This window comes from Python bivittatus, unplaced genomic scaffold (assembly GCF_059951505.1).
Source record: "Python bivittatus isolate LINGU-HERP-01145 unplaced genomic scaffold, Pbiv_v1 ctg000480_np1212, whole genome shotgun sequence".
NCBI lineage: Eukaryota > Metazoa > Chordata > Lepidosauria > Squamata > Pythonidae > Python > Python bivittatus.
In genome coordinates this window covers 74,087,603-74,105,031 of record NW_028277075.1, presented here as the reverse complement: position 1 = coordinate 74,105,031, position 17,429 = coordinate 74,087,603, and the positions used below count along the sequence as shown (strand labels likewise).

The 17,429-nt window shown below is 43.9% G+C and overlaps 1 protein-coding gene across 1 annotated transcript in view; it reads left to right on the top strand.

The window, feature by feature from the left end:
* PLEKHG3 (pleckstrin homology and RhoGEF domain containing G3) overlaps positions 1–16,820 on the top strand; it is a 44,357-nt gene extending 27,537 nt beyond the window's left edge. The window contains exons 9-18 of the mRNA XM_088145128.1: positions 1,166–1,348; positions 2,277–2,369; positions 2,834–2,920; positions 3,640–3,673; positions 4,156–4,260; positions 8,545–8,591; positions 9,596–9,925; positions 10,839–10,937; positions 11,856–13,284; positions 15,488–16,820. Coding sequence (XP_088001254.1) covers positions 1,166–1,348; positions 2,277–2,369; positions 2,834–2,920; positions 3,640–3,673; positions 4,156–4,260; positions 8,545–8,591; positions 9,596–9,925; positions 10,839–10,937; positions 11,856–13,284; positions 15,488–16,257 — 3,177 coding nt within the window. The 3' untranslated portion in view covers positions 16,258–16,820. The remainder of the gene's footprint in view (positions 1–1,165; positions 1,349–2,276; positions 2,370–2,833; positions 2,921–3,639; positions 3,674–4,155; positions 4,261–8,544; positions 8,592–9,595; positions 9,926–10,838; positions 10,938–11,855; positions 13,285–15,487) is intronic.
* The last annotated feature ends 609 nt before the right edge of the window (positions 16,821–17,429 follow it).

Sequence of the window (17,429 nt, the reverse complement as noted above, 5' to 3'; positions counted from 1 at the left end):
ATTCTGGCACTGATTGAATCCATTGTCTAATTTCTGATTCAAAAGATCTTAGAAAATGTCAAAGCAAGTAGAAGAAAGGAAGAAGCATTTAGGGTTTAATTCTTTTAACATTTGCAAAAGAAAAGGGCCCTGTACAGGTAGTCCTCGCTTAATGACTGTAATCGGGACCAGTAACTCTGCTGCTAAGTGATGCGGTCATAAAGTGTGATGTCACATGACCACGTCGACTTATGACAGCAGTTCCTGTTGCAGTTGTTAAGCGAATCCCACATGGTCATTAAGTGCGACATCACGTGATCACCATTTGCAACTTCCTGCCTGCTCCCCCATTGACTTTGCTTGTTGGAAGCTGGCAGCGAAGGTCGTGAATAGAGATCACATGACTATGGGACACTGTGACCATTGTAATTGTGAGCTAGTTGCCAAGCAACTGAATCGCAATCATGTGACTGCAGGGCACTGCGATAGCTGCAACTTTGAGGACCAGTCATACGTCTCATTCAGCTCTGTCATAACTTTGAACAGTTTCTGAACAAATGGTCATTAACCAAGGGCTACCTGTAGTAGCAAAGCCAAAAGTCTCAGAAGATTTCCTTGTTGCTGATTAGCTATTGATTGATTATGGGCCATCAGGTCATTTTCAACTCCTAGCAACCACATAGATTGATTTTCTCCAGGACAATCTATCCCTAACTTTTTCTGTCAAGTCTCCCAACGGTGCACTCATCACTACTGTAACTGAGTCCATCGATCTTGCTCTTCTTTTTCCTCCCACCTTTCCTAGCATTAGAGCCTTTTCCAGAGAGCTGGGTCTTTGCATAATTCTTTGGGCTGTGTGGTAGATTGGAATAATATGTTTGCCAAGGAAAAATATTGTATACATTTTGGCCCTTATAGTCCCCAAATATTGAAGAAATATATTGTCCCTGTACTTTTTTTAATGTCAAACTGCTATAAGGTTCAAGCAACTTATAAAAAATACCTAAATATTTTCTTTGAATTCCTTGAAATGGCTCCTGATAGACTTGCAGGCTTTTCCAGCCTGCTGTCCTCCAGTTGTGCTGGATCTTATTTTCCTCTGACCACACTTCTCAGCACATCTGGATGTCATCGGGTAGGGAAGAGCTAGGATATGAAAACACTAATCTTTCCCTTGACCTTTCAGGAAATCCAGTCATTACTTATTAATTGGAAGGGCCCAGACCTGACAACTTATGGTGAGCTGGTCCTAGAAGGCACATTCCGTGTACATCGTGTCAGGAATGAGAGAACGTTCTTCCTTTTGGACAGAATCTTGCTGATAACAAAGAAACGGGGTGATCACTACATATACAAAAGCCACATTCCAGTAAGTGGGGTGCTCTTTATGCTTCTCCATTGTATAAGAAATAGATGTTTGCCTACTATTTGTTTCTTCTATTTTTTAAAATGGGATTGAGGATTTGATATCTTAGCCATCAAGAGGAGAGAGTAGAGGCAAGAAGAGATGAAAAGGCTGACATTCTTTGTTGACTAAAATTTTCTTCCTGACAGCTGAAATTGATATGAGTTTATAATCACCTATAGAGGCCCCCAGGACAAACATGTCTGCCTGGATTTTTTATTTCCTCCCTCCAAAGCTACCTTTTCTGTCACATGCAACCCTTTCTCCATCTAGAAAGCCACAGGCATAAAAAGAGGCTTTTCAAAACTTATACCTGCTTGAAAGGAACTTCTTATAAATGTGTTGTCCTTGGAAAAATGATATGTATACGTGTCTCTCTAGTTTAATTTGCATTAGTGATGGGGAAGGCAAAACTAAAAGGCGGTAGCTGTTCCAGACTGATCTTAATTAAATGGGCCTACTGAAGTATGTTATTGTTATTTCCTCCTAGCCAAAGAAGAGCCCCCTCCCTCCTGTTTGGGTGTTCTTGGCTTATGTATTAACTTCTGTACTATACAAACTGCCTGAATGCAGTGCAGAGACTATTCCCAGCAATAACGTAAACTCTCTTTTGATCCAAAGGACCTCCCTTTCTTTTTCTGCACTAACATCCCATTCCAAAGGCACAGAACAGACCACAAGAGCTTTTTACAAATGTACAAATGTTGCAATGCAAACCTGGCCATGCACTGTTTTGGATCAATGAAATGAAGATGGCCTTAGTGTCACTTCAAGGAGTTATTCACTGGAGGGGAGCTTCTCTCCCTTTGTATTCCTCAAGTAATACACAAAGAGGTAACATGATGGTATTAATTGCTGTGGCTGAAGTGACATGTCTTGTCTGGCCCTGCAGTGTTCCTCTCTGATGCTGATTGAGAGCACGCGGGACTCACTTTGCTTCACTATCACCCACTACAAGCACAGCAAGCAGCAGTATAACATTCAGGTGAGATGAAGACCCACTGGCATTATCAGTGGATGGAAGGTGGTAGTTGAGGCAGGGACCTGAAGCTCAGGCTGGACAACCTGCTTGTAGCAAAGCTGGCAGATAATTGAGGGAGTGGGAAAACCAGCAGAAGGATCGGGGGAAATAAGTAGTTATGAGCTTTCGTGTGGCAAATGCAGGATTGGATTGAGTTGGAAAGAAGGAGGTGTAAGGTAAGCAATTAGACCAGCTTGGGGGTGGGATGCAGCATCACGTGATAAGAGCACATTGAGAAAATCCAGCCATAGGAATTAAATTTGAATTATTAAATGCTGGAGAAGGTAGAGTTGGTAATAATGAGCAGATATAGAAAGAGCCTTTGAGAAATAACAGCAAAGAATAGGAAGATTCAGTAGGCTGAGCTACAGCAGGATCATGTGTGTACAACTGCCTTCCAAACTCATGGAGTGTACTTTTGTTACCAGGCCAAATCAGTGGAGGAGAAGCGGGTTTGGACTCACCATCTCAAGCGCCTGATCTTAGAAAATCACCATGCCATAATTCCTCAGAAAGTGAGTGGGTTTTGTTCTCCCTTCTCCCTAGTGATCTTGCAGAATGGATGCCAGAAATTCCATGGAGCACTTTGGCCATTCTCTAAAGCATGGTTTCTTAGGTGTTCTGCACTAAAGCTCCCATGGTCCCTAGTCTGCGTGGCCCTTGGGATTTGTAGTCTGATGGCCTGGAGGACCCCATGCTGGGAAAAGCCTTTCTCAGGCTTGGTCAGAGCTATAAGCCAAGAATTTGCGGGCGGAGGAGGGAAGTAGGCACCTAGAGAAATCATTGGCCATGCTGGCTGAGAGTTGAAAGTCAGCCTCTCTAGGAGAGCTATAAGATCCCCAGCCCTCCTGGAGACGTCTTGGTCGTCTTATCGAGTTCTTTCCTGGACCCTATTAGAGTACATTCACCCTTTTTACAAATCTCTGAAAGCCCAGTAATATTTCCCAAATCTAAGAGTTCTTCTAAAAGGGATGTGGAATATCTGTGGGGATGTTTGTACTTATGCTGGGACTGGCTGTTTGTATCCAACTGCAATAGGGGTTAATGCCTGGAGCAGGGCAATTTGTTCTTGGCATTTTCTGCACAGGAAAATGAGGTGAAGAGAAATATCTCCTCTCTGCTTCCCTGTCTCTTCTTTGGTGGTGACAAAGGGGTTGGATTGTCCTTATTTCAGTAATATAGCTTTTTTCCTTTATTTGTTTACCTCAACTATTAAAGCAATTCTTTCCTTCAGGCCAAAGAAGCCATCTTGGAAATGGACTCATTCTGTAAGTTTCTCCTCTTCTTGTTTCAGATGTCTGTTTCCTGTTTAATTGTTCCTGTCTGCTGTATCATTGGTACAAGCAGCCAATAAATATGTTACAACACTCCACCAGGAGAGGTTAAGTTCAGTATTAAGGGTTAGATGATTTCATCTGTTTGGGGGAATTTTACAGGATGGAAAAAGCAATAATAAACAGAATGTGGATCCATCATCCCATATAGCTACTCCCAGTTCTGTCTCCTGTAATTTAATATCTTTGTTATTGTCTTGGCTTCTTTGTATGATGCAAATGTTAAGTGGATTGTAAGTGAGTAAGATGGTGCTTGTTTGGTTCCTGTAAACCAGGAGGTAACATGGGCTGGCAGTATTTGTAGGACCCAGACCTAGACGGTATCAGATTGGCTTTCCCTTATGTGTTCTGCAGTCTAGTCCCACGTAGCAGGATGAGCTGATGTGTTTTCACAAACACCCATCTACTCCTTTCAGATCCTCCTCACTTCAAATACAGTCCTGAGCGCTTGAAGAAGTCTTTATCATGTCAACAGTCTGAAGACATTCTTCAACGGAATCGGTCAGGACGCCGACAATCAGGTAAATTGAATGGGGGGTTGGGGTATGGGGATAAGCAATAATATAGGGAAGAAATTGTTGCTGCTATGTTCAGGGGGAGAATGTTATAGGTCCTGTTGTTGAGAACTCTCTGCCAAGCAGCATTGGATGAGAAGACAATTGTGCAAAGATCCCTAGAAGGTTTAGATTAGAACTTTTTATTTTCACTAGTGGATCCTCCAGCAGCCTGTTTTGGTTTGGGATGTTATTAGGCATTTATATTTTGCTCTAGAGCTCAGTATAGCTGACAGGCACATTTCTTCTGCCAAGATCCAATGACCTCTGGCACATCTCACATAGAGAGCAGGTGAGGAGTTTAGGTTTATTTTGGACAGTTCTGTGGGAATTTTCCCTTGGTGATAGAGTGCTCTTATCACCTCAGTTTCAGAGGCACATGATTTAGCAGTAGAGATGAGATTACTAAAATGATTTGGTGCAAAGTGAAATTTTGGACCAAAGAAGAGGAAGAAGAGAGGAAAGACCTAGAGACAGTGTGCAGATGACCTTCAGTGGTGGTAACAGGCATGGGCTTGAGAATGACCCACAAATCTTTATGGTCTGTTAGCTGTACAGTTTGCCTTGTCCAGCAGTGCTGTGTCATACATTATTGTACTAGCTCCAGAAGGCGTTCCTGCAGTCAACTGGGAATTGGAATGGCCAGAAGCTTTTAGCATATGATGTGGGTGGTGTATTATTAGTGCTGCCTAGGGATTTCTTATTAACAATTTGGAATTAGAACGTTTAAATCAAGATGACACAACATTTGTCTGCATAATACCTGAAATGAAGGATAATAATCTGGTTCCCTGAGCAGTCTCTCCTTCCCCTCTAAAAACGAGGACTGTAATTTGTCAGCTTGCAGTTTCCAACCTTGTGAAGAATTAAACTAGGAATAAATATCTTGTTTCTATTTTGATTGGTTTGTTTTGCAAAAGTAGTATCTTAACTAAACATATGTGGAAAACAGAAAGGGGAGGCTTTTGAATCAGGACTGATTGCTTTCCTTAGGAAGATGGTGATTCAGAAAATGTTAGGAAGTGGTGAACTGACCTGGGAAGCTGCAGGTCATATCCGTAACAGAGCTAGCCAGAAATGGAGGGGTCCTGCTAGTAAATTGCCCCAGAGGCAACTTTCCTTTTTTGGAAATGGGATGTTTGGGCTGGTGCCCTTTAATCTCATCCAGCTCCATTTGGGGGAGGGGGGGATATGTAAAATTTAACACTTTTATGAGATACTTCTCATTCCTTCATAATACTTAGGCCACGTTTCTGTCAAGACTCAGTAGACCAGAATAGGTAGATAGCCTTTACTACATAAATATGGTTGTTATATTTTGGCTGTCATGTTTTGAGGCAGCTTTGCAGGGCTTCAGAAAATGAGTATGTTTTACCAGCCTTTTGACCAAAGCAGCTGCTAAGTTAGGTTACTGGGCCCTTATCCTCTCTGAAGTGCTCCAGAGCTTAGTGTATTGGAAAACCTGCAAATTAGTACAAGACTGGCCAAGCTGGTTCTGTTTTACTGACTGACTTTTGGATGTTGTAATTTCTGTTTAAATATGCTTAAGCATCCAAATTCCATTTAGGCCTACTCAGCTTCTTTACTTTGCCCAAAGATGTAGTTAAGCCAAGCTGGGTTTTTTGTGTTCTGTTAAAGAGTGCAAAGGCCTTATGCATAGATTTTAATCCTTGACGGCTGCACCAGTGATGAAGGATGCTGGCCCTTGCAGTTCAGCAGCACATGGAGCAGGGGGAACAGAATTTTCCCATCATGAGATTATTTAGGCCAGAGCATTGTAATTTATCATATTTCTAGGACATTAAGAGGGGCTTAACATGGATTGTTTTAAGAGTTACAAGTCCTATTCAGTCATTACGTCTGCATAAAATGGTATCCACAGGAACCTGTTACTTTACCTTTCCTCCATATTCAGGCTGGAAGAGAAGTTTAAGATCTCAGGTAGCAGCAATGGTAGTCACTGAATTTTTATTGAAACACTTGCAGATGCTTCCTGTTGATTCTGGTTCCATCCCATCCTGAGCATGTAGGTTTCTAAATCATGTGGGGCAGGTACCTACATATGCATGTCAAACTCCCCATATGAGATGAGAACTCACCTTCAAATGTATGGATGGCATGGTTAAAGAGCCAGCAGAGAATGCAGGGATGAAGCCAGAAAATGTGGACCCCTTCCTTCTGTCACACAAGTGTAATCACATGAGAACTTAATGTGTGGATAGGACTGTTAAAATCTTGATTATCCACTGCACTGAGAGTTTCAATAGGTTTATTGTGCAAAAACAATTCTAGATAAAAATGAAAGCCAAACAAACTGTTTGGAAAAGAAATGTATAAGCAATATACTGTTCCCATATTGTTCTCTGGTGAGTTTCCTATCAATGGGAGCTCCTTTTTATAACTTCTACTTGGTGGAAAGCAAGCATTGCACAGGAGGAAGGAGAGCATAGCCAGGGTGTCACTCCTCTGTTGAGTCCTTGGCAAGCTTTAAAATGCCTCCTAATTTGGTGGATGTTTCAGCTGAAACTGCTGGTGCTAACAGGGTATCTTATGTCCTATTCATAGAACCTTACTATGGCAGAAACAGTGCTGAGAAGCTCTGGGATGGTCTCCATAGCTCTACAGCTGCAGCAGGTCTTAAAGGTCGCAGAAAATCGGGTGCGAGCTCCATTTAGTTTGGCAAGTGGGTCTGCAGTCCAGTGTTGTGGAATGGAAAGCAAATGACTGGAAAGCTTCTGAGCTGGGTCCAACTTTGCTCTAGAGCAGTTTATGGGCACATTCATGGCTGAACATACCTCTCGGTCCCCACCAGCTAGTGAAGCTGGTTCTTACACAGAGGGTTATGTATCTGGTACCTCACTACAAATGAAATGTCTAATTCACTGTGGGAATTCCAGCTTTCTCGTTTCCTTTTTTTTTAAAAATAAGCGATTCTAGTTCTTTTGGCTTTTAAAGAGATAAAAGAAATGTTTCTTAATATATCAGGTGCCCAAAGTTCTAGCCTTTCATTCTCTCAGGCCTTGCCAGAAAAAATTAAATCCTTTTAGAAATGTGGGTCTTCTAACCAGCAGAATGAATCCCCTAGTACAAGGCATGACCAGGGTATCCTTACTATGGGATCATCCACAGAGCCCCCTTGCCCTGATTTTGGGATGGCCTGTGCGCCAGTGCTATCTTCACACTGGAGCCAGCCTTCATCCAAGGGCCAGTTGCAGCTGAATCAGAGCGATCTGGCAGAAAACTAGTATTTCCCATTGGAAAATGGAACAAGCCCTCCTGAATGTGGATATTGAAGTTGATGACCCACAGGGCCCCAATTGCCCCATTCCACAAATATCCCCTTCCACCTGACCGTGGGGTTCTGTATCTCTATGGGCATTGCACTTTTGGCTGCCAGAGAGAACAGAACCAAAGGTGTGTTTTCTCCTCTCCTCTCCTCTCCTCTCCTCTCCTCTCCTCTCCTCTCCTCTCCTCTCCTCTCCTCTCCTCTCCTCTGGCTCCAGGCAGGATGTTCATCTTGTGGAAAGTTCTCCACAAGGTCAGTGTTCCTACCAGTAACTTAGATGCTTGCTAGATCTAGAGGCAGCAGTGGTGCTTTCTAGCAAGCATGGCAGAGAGGACAAGGATCACCAGCTTGTGGCCATGGAGGAAAGGGGCAGGCAGCAGAGAAAGGTCCCCTTCCCTGCTCCTTGCAGCAGCAAAACCCACAACCCCTGCCTTCATAACAGGGCAGCAACTTTGGCAGCCTCATTTTGGGGGTATGGGAAAGGGGCCATTGTGAGGACAGTGATTTTCCACTTCCCTCCCGTCTCACAGGCAGGAGCTGGGGTTGTGGGGAAGAGCCCGTTGTTTTGCGCTAGGTATTCTGACTGCAGGATAGGAGTGTGTCACTTGAAGCTGTTATTTTTGAGTGTGTGCGTGTGCTCACATAGTTCCTAAACTCTACATTGCATTAAGAGTTCTAAAATCCAGGGACATCTTGACCACCTGCCCTTTGGTTTACGTAGTGCTGGTGGCTAAATGAAGAGGAGACAGTTGATGGTGTTGTCTGAGAGGCATGTTCCCTGCCACCTGCAGGAAGCTGGTGTGATTCTCCACTTGGGTGCTTTATGTTGTTGCCTTCTGGGCAGGCTGAGGCTGTGGACTAAGGCTGGTGCTGGTGCTTTCTTCCTCTGAAATGTCTTGGGTGCTCCTGTGCTTGACAGAGCTTCATTTCAGGGACTGATCTTGGACATTTTCCTTTTATCACAGAGCCAACAAAACAGATCCTCAAGCAACTGAGTGACAAAGGTGAGAGAGTATTGCCTTTCCCTTCTTCCCCCAGAACTGTCTAACTTGTAAATGCAAGCCATTTCTCTATTTCTAGGCAAAGTGATTAAGTAGCTGGTTTCTCTAGAATTTTGTCCCCATCATAGTTCTGGCAGTCAGGGCCCGTGCTTTAATTTTGAAGGATTCCTTGACCTCTAAAGGTTGGAAGAGGGCATGGCCAGAAACATCACGATCTGGGGAGGGATGGGTGGGGCCTGGATTTTCAGCCTGGGTTTTCCGAGGCAGGGGGCTAGGAAGATTGAAGAGACAAAATGGGTTTTGCCCTTACTTAACAGAAAGGAGGAGGAAATTGCAGAGTTCAAAATTAGTGTTTTTGCTGTGAAATGCTGGCAATGCTGTCTGGGGGCATTGTATTAGCTACAAACAGATGGTGGAGTCTGGCACAGCCTGTGGGCTGCCTGCCCTTCTTTACAGAATCACTCATTTGCCATTTTTTCTCTCTCTAATGATGAGCCTCTCTGAAATGATCGAAGTGACTACAGTGATATGCCTGTGCAACCGCATAAAAATAAATATATGTTTGTATATGAGCTGCTTGTTGCGCGTGCGGGTCCCTGCAAAATGGAGAAGGGACACAAGGGTCAAGCAGTGGGCCTGGATGCCGGATGCATAACTGAGCAAGGAAATGAAACCCTATGGTTTAACTGCCTCTTCTTCCTTCTCTTTTCATGTGCTGCAAACCTTCAGTAGGACTAAAGGTAAGATTCTGAAATTTTGGATATGTGGGAAAACACCCCCCCTTAAAGGGATTAAAAGTAATGGGTGCCTTGCAATGAGCCCTCAATCCCTTAAAAATGCTTCTTAAAGCTTAATCCAACCTGCCAGTGGGAGGGCACTCACCCTTGCCCTAAGCCACGTTCTATAGCTCTTGAAGAAGTGGAACCATTGAGGAGAAGGGAAGTCCTGTTTCCAACGGCATCCCCTTGCTAGGACCTTTCTAAAGGGCACCCTTGCTTACCCCCACTCCACATAGCATGCAGATAGTGATGGAGCCCTTCTGGAGTTCGGGGAACCCCCACAGATCCCCAAGAGCTTACCCCAAGAGGAGGATCGGCAGACCCTTCCTCAGGAATCTCCAGAAGAAATGGCTGAAAGTGATGGCAGTGAGAAGGAGACAGGGCCTGAGGAAGAGAATGATGCTGAGGAAGAAGAGGAAGAGGAAGAAGAGGAGGAGGAGGAGGAGGAAGAGGAGGAGAGGCTGGTAGGAATGGAGCAGGTGTCAGACTTTGCAAGCTCCTTGATGGCAGTCCTCCATTGCTGGCACTATCGGGCCAACACTTTGCTTTTCTCCTGGGGCAGCACGGTGAGGTGCCTGTTCAGTCTCTGCTGCATCTTCCTTATGCATGTTGGCTTGGTGCATGGTTTAGGCTGCTTTCCCTAAAAGCTTCTAATTAATTGGATCTGATCCAACTGAGCCCTGAAGGATACCTGTAAAAGGGAAGCACTTGCATGTACAGCTCTTAACTATTAAGTGGTGCTACCAACTGACTTGGCACTTCATGCTCTCTCTCACAGTCTAACTGGATTTGTGGCTTGATAACAAAAGAGACTTGCTGGGTCTTATTTTCTTAGTGTCTGTTGAAAGTCCATTTTCTAGTGTTTTTTTCCCATGTGCTAGGAAGGTTCTGCTACATTAGTCACTCAATAATGAGATAAAGTCCATCTTTAAGTGGTCCTCTTGCCAAACCCTATTCCATATGCTTTTGGACCCTTCCTTGGATCCAGTACTGAATGCACATCTTACAAATCATTGATCAGACTGCAGATTAAAAAGAAGAGTATCAAGCTGTACAGTATCTGAATGTTGTAGGATATAAAACTGGCTACAAGACAGAATAAAGGCTGGTCTTAAATGAATCGCTGGCTATAAATTATTTTGTGCCTGGGCAGCAAGTTAACTGACATGCCACTGATGTGCGTGTTCTCCTACCATTTGCTTGGCTTATTGCTATGTCCAGTGGCTGGAATATTAGTCCTGGGCCTGTGTAGAGACATTTGATCGTTCTTGAATGCACTTCAGTAGCTGGAGTACACTATCGTTTCTTTCAGCTGTATACATGGGGATATGAATAAGGCTAAGTTGCACCAGAATGATACTAGAAAGTGAATAGGGATATTTGGCTGCTCTTGTCTGATTGTCTAGCACAAACACAACAATTCCGTTCTCAAAACCACCCCATCAGTCCTGTAACAAGATCATTGCTATTTTGGTTCAGGGCAAGGGCCACAAGACACAGGAAGGACCCAAAGAAGACCACTCTTCCAGCATCAGAGAGAGAAACAGGATTGTGGAGACTGTATCATCTGTGCCAAAGGTAAGCAATTGCTGGCTGATAATGCAGCTCTGGTCAAAGCCCAGCCTAATAACTATTTCTATCATTTGCATTATATACGGCACCATATCCTTCTAGTGGGCAGTTTGTGTTGGCCACAAGGGATGCAGCATATAAAATGATTGACGTTTATATGTGCAGATGAACCAAGTTGTATATAAATACATTTCTGGCCTGAAAATTCTGTATCTAAATAACAACCCTGAGCTTTAAAACAGTTGCCTACTAGCTAAATACTGTTTGGTATACAGTTGTGTAGTAGCTAAATATCCAACTGTCATTGCAATCATTTTAATTCAGGTAATAATAATTGAAAAAGCCAGTTTGGTGTAGAAGGTAAGGCAACAGGCTAAAAACCAGAAGACTGTGAGTTCTAATCCTGCCTTAGGCACAAAGCCAGCTGGGTGATCTTGGGCCAGTCATTCTCTCTCAGTCTTAGGAAGCAGGCAGTGGCAAAACATTTCTGAAAATCTTGCCAAGAAAACTCCAGGGACTAGTGTGATTGAATGTATCTACAAAGGGGAGGGTGATGTGGATTGCAGCAGAAAGCAAGGCTATCAGGAAGGAGGGGCTACATTCCAGGAGGGGGGAGGAGCCAAGAGGCAGCATAGTCCGCAGGGGGAGCGTGGGAAGCATAAGAGGTTCAGGATAGCCACTCCCTAGAATCTCCCAGGGTATATCCACTAGTTGTAGGAGTATAGATTTAGTCTGGCAAGATTCTGTCTATATGATGTAAGCAAATAAAGGAACTGAACTCCATTGTTTCATGGTTGTTCTTGGGCTGTGCCTGACAACTAGTCCTGGCAGTTGCCAGGAGTCAACACTGACTTGAAGGCACTCATATCATCATCATCATCATCGAGATTCCCTCTCTATCTCTTCTCTTTGATGTGTTCCCAGGTTCGATCACCCATTGAACTTGACAAGATGTTAGACATTTCTTCTCATACAGAAGTGCATCTGGAAGAGAATCCTCTGCAACCAGATCTAGATCACCATGGGCTCCTGGACCAAGTTTCAGATAGTTTGGAGTCTGCTGAAAATGTAGAAGAGCTGAAGCCACTGAGCAGTGAAGAGGAAGAGGAAGAGGATGGTCATGCACCCCAGTCCAGCAGCATCCTCCCTTTTTCTGTGCTAGATCAGGCCAGTATCATTGCGGAGCGCTTTGCCAGCAGCCTGTCCCGTCGCAACAGCTTGGTTCACGAGGAAGGGAAGGGCTACCTCACACCAAAGATGGCCAGCCGGAGCAGCAGCATTCTGAGCTTGGATGGGGGTGAAAAGGCTGTATGTTGCAACAGTGGCACTACTGTGGACTCCCAGAGTTGCAGCCTCCTGCAAGAGTCCTCTGCTGAACCTGTCAATGCTTGCAGCAGTGCAGTGCGGTCTGGTCTGGTTGAGCCCGACCATACTTCTTGTCGACGGAAGGAGTCAATGCTGTCCCAGCAGGACCGGCTGCTGCTGGACAAGATCAAGAGTTACTATGATTATGCTGAGCATCAGGATGCTAACTTCAGTGTCAGGCGGAGAGAGAGCCTGTCTTTCATCCCCAAAGGGCTGGTGAGAAATTCTGTTTTCCGGATAAATAGTCTTCCCCAGTCAGAGCCTGGCCTGGAGGTGCTGAAGAGGAATAGACTGGGTCCTTTGGACAGTAGTGTAGCAGGACGGACAGGATCCTTGGTGCTTTCAAATAGGCCTCCTGTTGCACTCCACTCTCCCCATTTGGAGACAGCCAGTGAGGAACATCCAGTGCCTATCACTGAAGCAGAGTTCAGGTCACCTAGTGAGATGATTAAAGTCTGGGAGGAGATGGAGCAACCAAGGAGCAATCACTGGAGCAGGAGGACTGAAGACTGTAGGGGGCACAAAGCAAACGGAGGCATTTCCCTCTGCCAGACTGAGTCTTATTTGAAAGACAGACTCAGAAATCAGGAGAATGGCTTTGACCTTCATGAACCACTTCTTATCCTGGAGGATGAGGATCTTGGGGACATAGTAGAGGAGGAGCTAGTGGTGCCCTCTCCTGACAACAAGTCCCCTGTGGAGCAGACTATGCCATCCAGATTACCCTGGAAGGTAGCACAGGAATTAGGGAGTTGTGATCAAGGTCAGAGTTTCCCTCAGATGCACCCTCATATAATGCAGCTGGCTCAACTAACCGAGGCTGAGTTGACAGAGAAGGTGAAGAACAAAGTCTACCAGCTGGCCCGCCAATACAGCCTTCGAATCAAGAGCCAAAAACCAACAATGCCCAGGCGACTTGCTGAAGTGGAGGAGGAGATGAAGAGAAATACCTTGACTGCCCAACAGGGAGCGGTTAAGAGAGACAAAGGTATGTATGGCCATTAAGATATTATGTCGTCAGCTTTGTTGCTATTATCTTAATTACAGTAATAACTAGAAGCAGGGTTGCTGTACAAATAGAGAAAGGAGATTACTATATTACTATTCATCTGTTCCAACTGAAGCTTGCCTATCCTTACCTTAATAAAAGAAAGAAAAGACATTTTGCTCATAAAGAAATGCTTTGTTTCTAAAATTGCAGGCTGATCTCTTAGCTTATTTTGTTATATTATAAAATTACTTTTATCATATTTTTTTGGTCTTAGCAGAATTCCAAGGTAGCTCACAATATTGAAATCCTACAATATAAAAACTAAACATAGGGAACATTAGCACAGTATAATAAGCAATCTCAGGTGTTTAGCAGAAACGTTTCCTTGGCAACACCGTAGAGCTTTTACCATTGTCTTCTGTTGGGATGACTTTTTAGCTTTTCAGTCTAGTTTACAGTCTCAGGATTTCATGGTGGTTTCCCATCTAACTACTAACCAAGCCCAACCCTGCTTAGCTTTTTGAGATCAGCCAAGCTCGGCTAGGAGCTAACCATATAGACCAAACAAATAGCCTATTTAAAAGTCAAGTCATCAGGGAGAGACCTGCCCTACCTCTCTGAGAAGGGAATTAATGAGCTAAGATGCCACATTTGAGAAGGTCCAGCTCAGCATTCTACGGAGATGTCCTTTTGCTGGCAGCAGCATAAGGAGCAAAGTCTCTGATGATGCAGCAGGAGAATAGATTCATGAGGAAGAACCGGTCCTTTCAATATGCTGATTTCAAACTATTTAAGACAATAGCTTCCTGAATTCCCAGCCAGCAGTTTGCTTAACATTCTGGAAATTTTAATTAACTTACTTAGTGGACATGGATTTGGAATGGCTCATTTAAAGTTTTGTGCATAATATATACCACCTTGACCTGAGCCCAGAAAGGAATAATAGCCAGTGATGAAACAAAATGCAGTGAAGTGATCTGAAAAGCAAAACACTAGAAACACCTTTGGTTCCTGTGTTGTGTGCTAACTGAAGCTTCTAAATATTGTTTAGAATCCCCATAGAAGTGCATTATGGTATCCAGTCTGGAAGAGTTTAATTCAGGAGTAGACAATCTGGTTCCCTCTATATGTTTTGGATCAATGCCCATTAGTCCCAGGCAAGCATGGTTCATGGAAAGAGATACTGTAAGTTCTCCAAATATCTACAGGCACAAGATTACCTGCCCATGGATGAAAACCTCTTTAACAGTGGCTAGATCTCCTTTCTCTTGGAAGGATATGGGGAATGGTGCGTTTACCAGGTTTAGGAAGAGAATTTTATGCTAAGTTCTGTTTGCAAAGCCTAGAATTATGTCATCTAGCCGAGGAAGGAAGAAGAGGTTTAAATTACAGTTCATTGTCTAAGGGAACACCACTTTTTGGAGGCTCTCAAAGAAAAAGAAAAAAAAAAAAAGTATATTTCTCCAGACTTAGGTTGGTGGTCCACCTTGTGAGAACTCAGAACATTTGCCATCTTGTTGTTTTCATTTCACTGAGAAATTAGTATTGACAAATGTGGCCATGAATCTAAGTGTATAAAAAGTGACAATTCCCAAATTAATTGCATGTCAAGAAAAACAAGTTCAATAGATCTGATTTTTTTTTTTTTTTGATATGAGGAATGAGAAGTAAGTTAAAATGACCTTATCTAGAAAGGCAGCTCCCCAGAGTCAATTTCTGCTAGGTAGAGTTCGGAAACTGGTCTGGCAGTGCTCTAAGATAAGCTCACTCTCTCTCTCTGGTGCCTTTCCTGAAGTAAATTCTATTTACTTTGTTACTTTCTTTGTTGCCTGTGTATTTCCCTTATCACTGTCTTCCCTAATTCCCATCTCGCCCTGCAAGCATTAATTTGTTTGCCTTAGTTGTGAGCAACCATCAGCCCAACTCCTCCTTGGGTGATTCAGAGGGAAGAGGAATTCCTCTAGTCCTCAGTAGGCCTAACCAGGAGAAGCCCTCTTCTGCAGCCAGGTTCTGATTTTGTCTCTTCCTGTAAACATATGGTTTGTGGGTGTAGAGTTGCTGTTAACTAGGCAAAGGTGTTAGGCTGTGGGAGAAACAGTGAGCTTCCCAATTCCATTCATTGGGTTGGTTCAGCAAGCTGCCCTCTCCTACCTGCCCCAACACTGTCTAATTCTTATTTTCTTTCTTTCTTTTTGCTTAGGCCAAAAGAAGTCTACTTTGTGTCTCCCCAACTATGAACAAATTGTGCTTCAGGAGGCTAGTTCGCTGGGACTGCTTTCCTCTTCCTCAACATGTCAGAAGTCACCCAAGCGCTTCTCTTTCAGCTCTAGCTCCATCAGCCCCCAACTATCCTCCCCCACCAGCACCTGCACCCTCTCCAACAGTCCTCTCAGCCCCATCATGACTGAGAAATTCAACTGGCCTGATGTGCGGGAGTTGAGGTCCAGGTATTCCTGTCAGGTGGCGCTTGAGAAGTGCAGACCCCCACTAGTCAACAGAAGTTGCTCAGCACCTGAGAAAATGGTAGATGATGGTCAGATGCAGGTAGGATTCCAGTGCTCAAAGGGACTTGCAAAAACAGATGTAAAAAGCCAGCAATGGGAGAAGCAGAGCTGCAGGAGAAAGGCCTCTCTTGATTCCATCCCCCAGGAACTTGTTTGTGACACTCAAAAGGAATTGTGTGTCACAGCAGAGGCCTCTTTGGAGAGCAACCAACATGTGATTGTCATGGAGAAGTTGCCCAAGGGGACTAATAAAGCTGATGAAAGAGATTCACTCCCTTCAGCCCAAGAGAAGCTTTCTCTCAAAGCATTGGTGGAGCGGTACAAGTCTTATCAGGACTCAGAAGAATGTCACAGGCATGATGATGATGATGTTCAGGAAGTGTGGTGGGAGAAAACAGCTGGCAGCCAGCACAACCTAGTAAAAAACCTAAGGGAGAAATTTCAGACCCTTAATTCTACCAGCTGAACATCTGCATTTCTTACTCCCATGCCTTAGGTTTTCATATCTCTGTCTCTCCTTTGTGGATTACCATTCAGAATTCTCTTTGCCTGTTGTTCCTCATCATGCATGAAATTTCTGGGAGGTTGCAACTGCCTTCAAGAAGCTGAGAAGTTTTTTTTTTTAAATGCTCTCTTTAAACATCCGTGAACTTGAACCTGGATCTGACTTGCTGCTGACACTCCACCTGGCAGCATTATTGGGCAGAATTCTTAATACATCTAGAAAAATCAGGGAGTTTCCAGTCAGAGCAGAAACAATACGGATCGATCTCCCTTTGGGCATGTTCCTCCCTTCAGGAACAGGCATATTTGGGAATTCTTGCTTTGTCAAGCCAGAGCAAGATGAACATTGCTCAGTCTCTTAGGAAAATAAGTTATTGTTCTAAGTCCTTGTTTTTAAAAGAATGTAATTTTACTATGGCTTTGGTTGATTCCAGGCCTCCCAGCTTGAGAATAGGCAACCTAATACTATTTGTGTACATATCTGAATCTGTATGCACTGTGCAATAACCACTTTTGACCAGCGAATACTGCTTTGACCTCTTTACTGTGGGGGAGGGATATCATTGGGGAAGATTGCAATAACTGATTTTTGTACCACATTTCCTATGCACAAAAAAGCTACAGAGCTGATTGGCAACTCTTGAAGTCAGTGACCTCTCTAAGATCAGGAGTACGAAGGACTGACGCTGGGGTATTAATCCATTGGGATTCTAGGACATTTCAAGTCACATTACCTCACTTTAGCCCATCTTCCTAACATAATTTATCTTGCATTAAAATACCTTTTGAGCAAAGAAATCCTACGAGGTAAAAAGTTCCCCCCTTCCAACATGAAGGAAATAAGTGGTGCCCGCTGACATGTTTTCCTCCCATTTCCAAGGCAGATTGGCAGTTTGCATCCTACAGATCCATAGCCTCTGTCAGAACACCACCTTTTTTTTCCTGTCATGGAGCACTATTGTTTGAGGAGCACTGGTGGTGGATCTCTTGCAACCTGGTGGTGGAAACAAGGTTGTGCCTCTCTCAAAGTAGAGACTTCTCTGCCCTTGGAAATCTAATCATTCTTTTAGCCCTTGGAAGGCCCTTCTCAGTATCAGAGGAATCTGAGGTACAGTTAGATTACTTTGGGCCAAT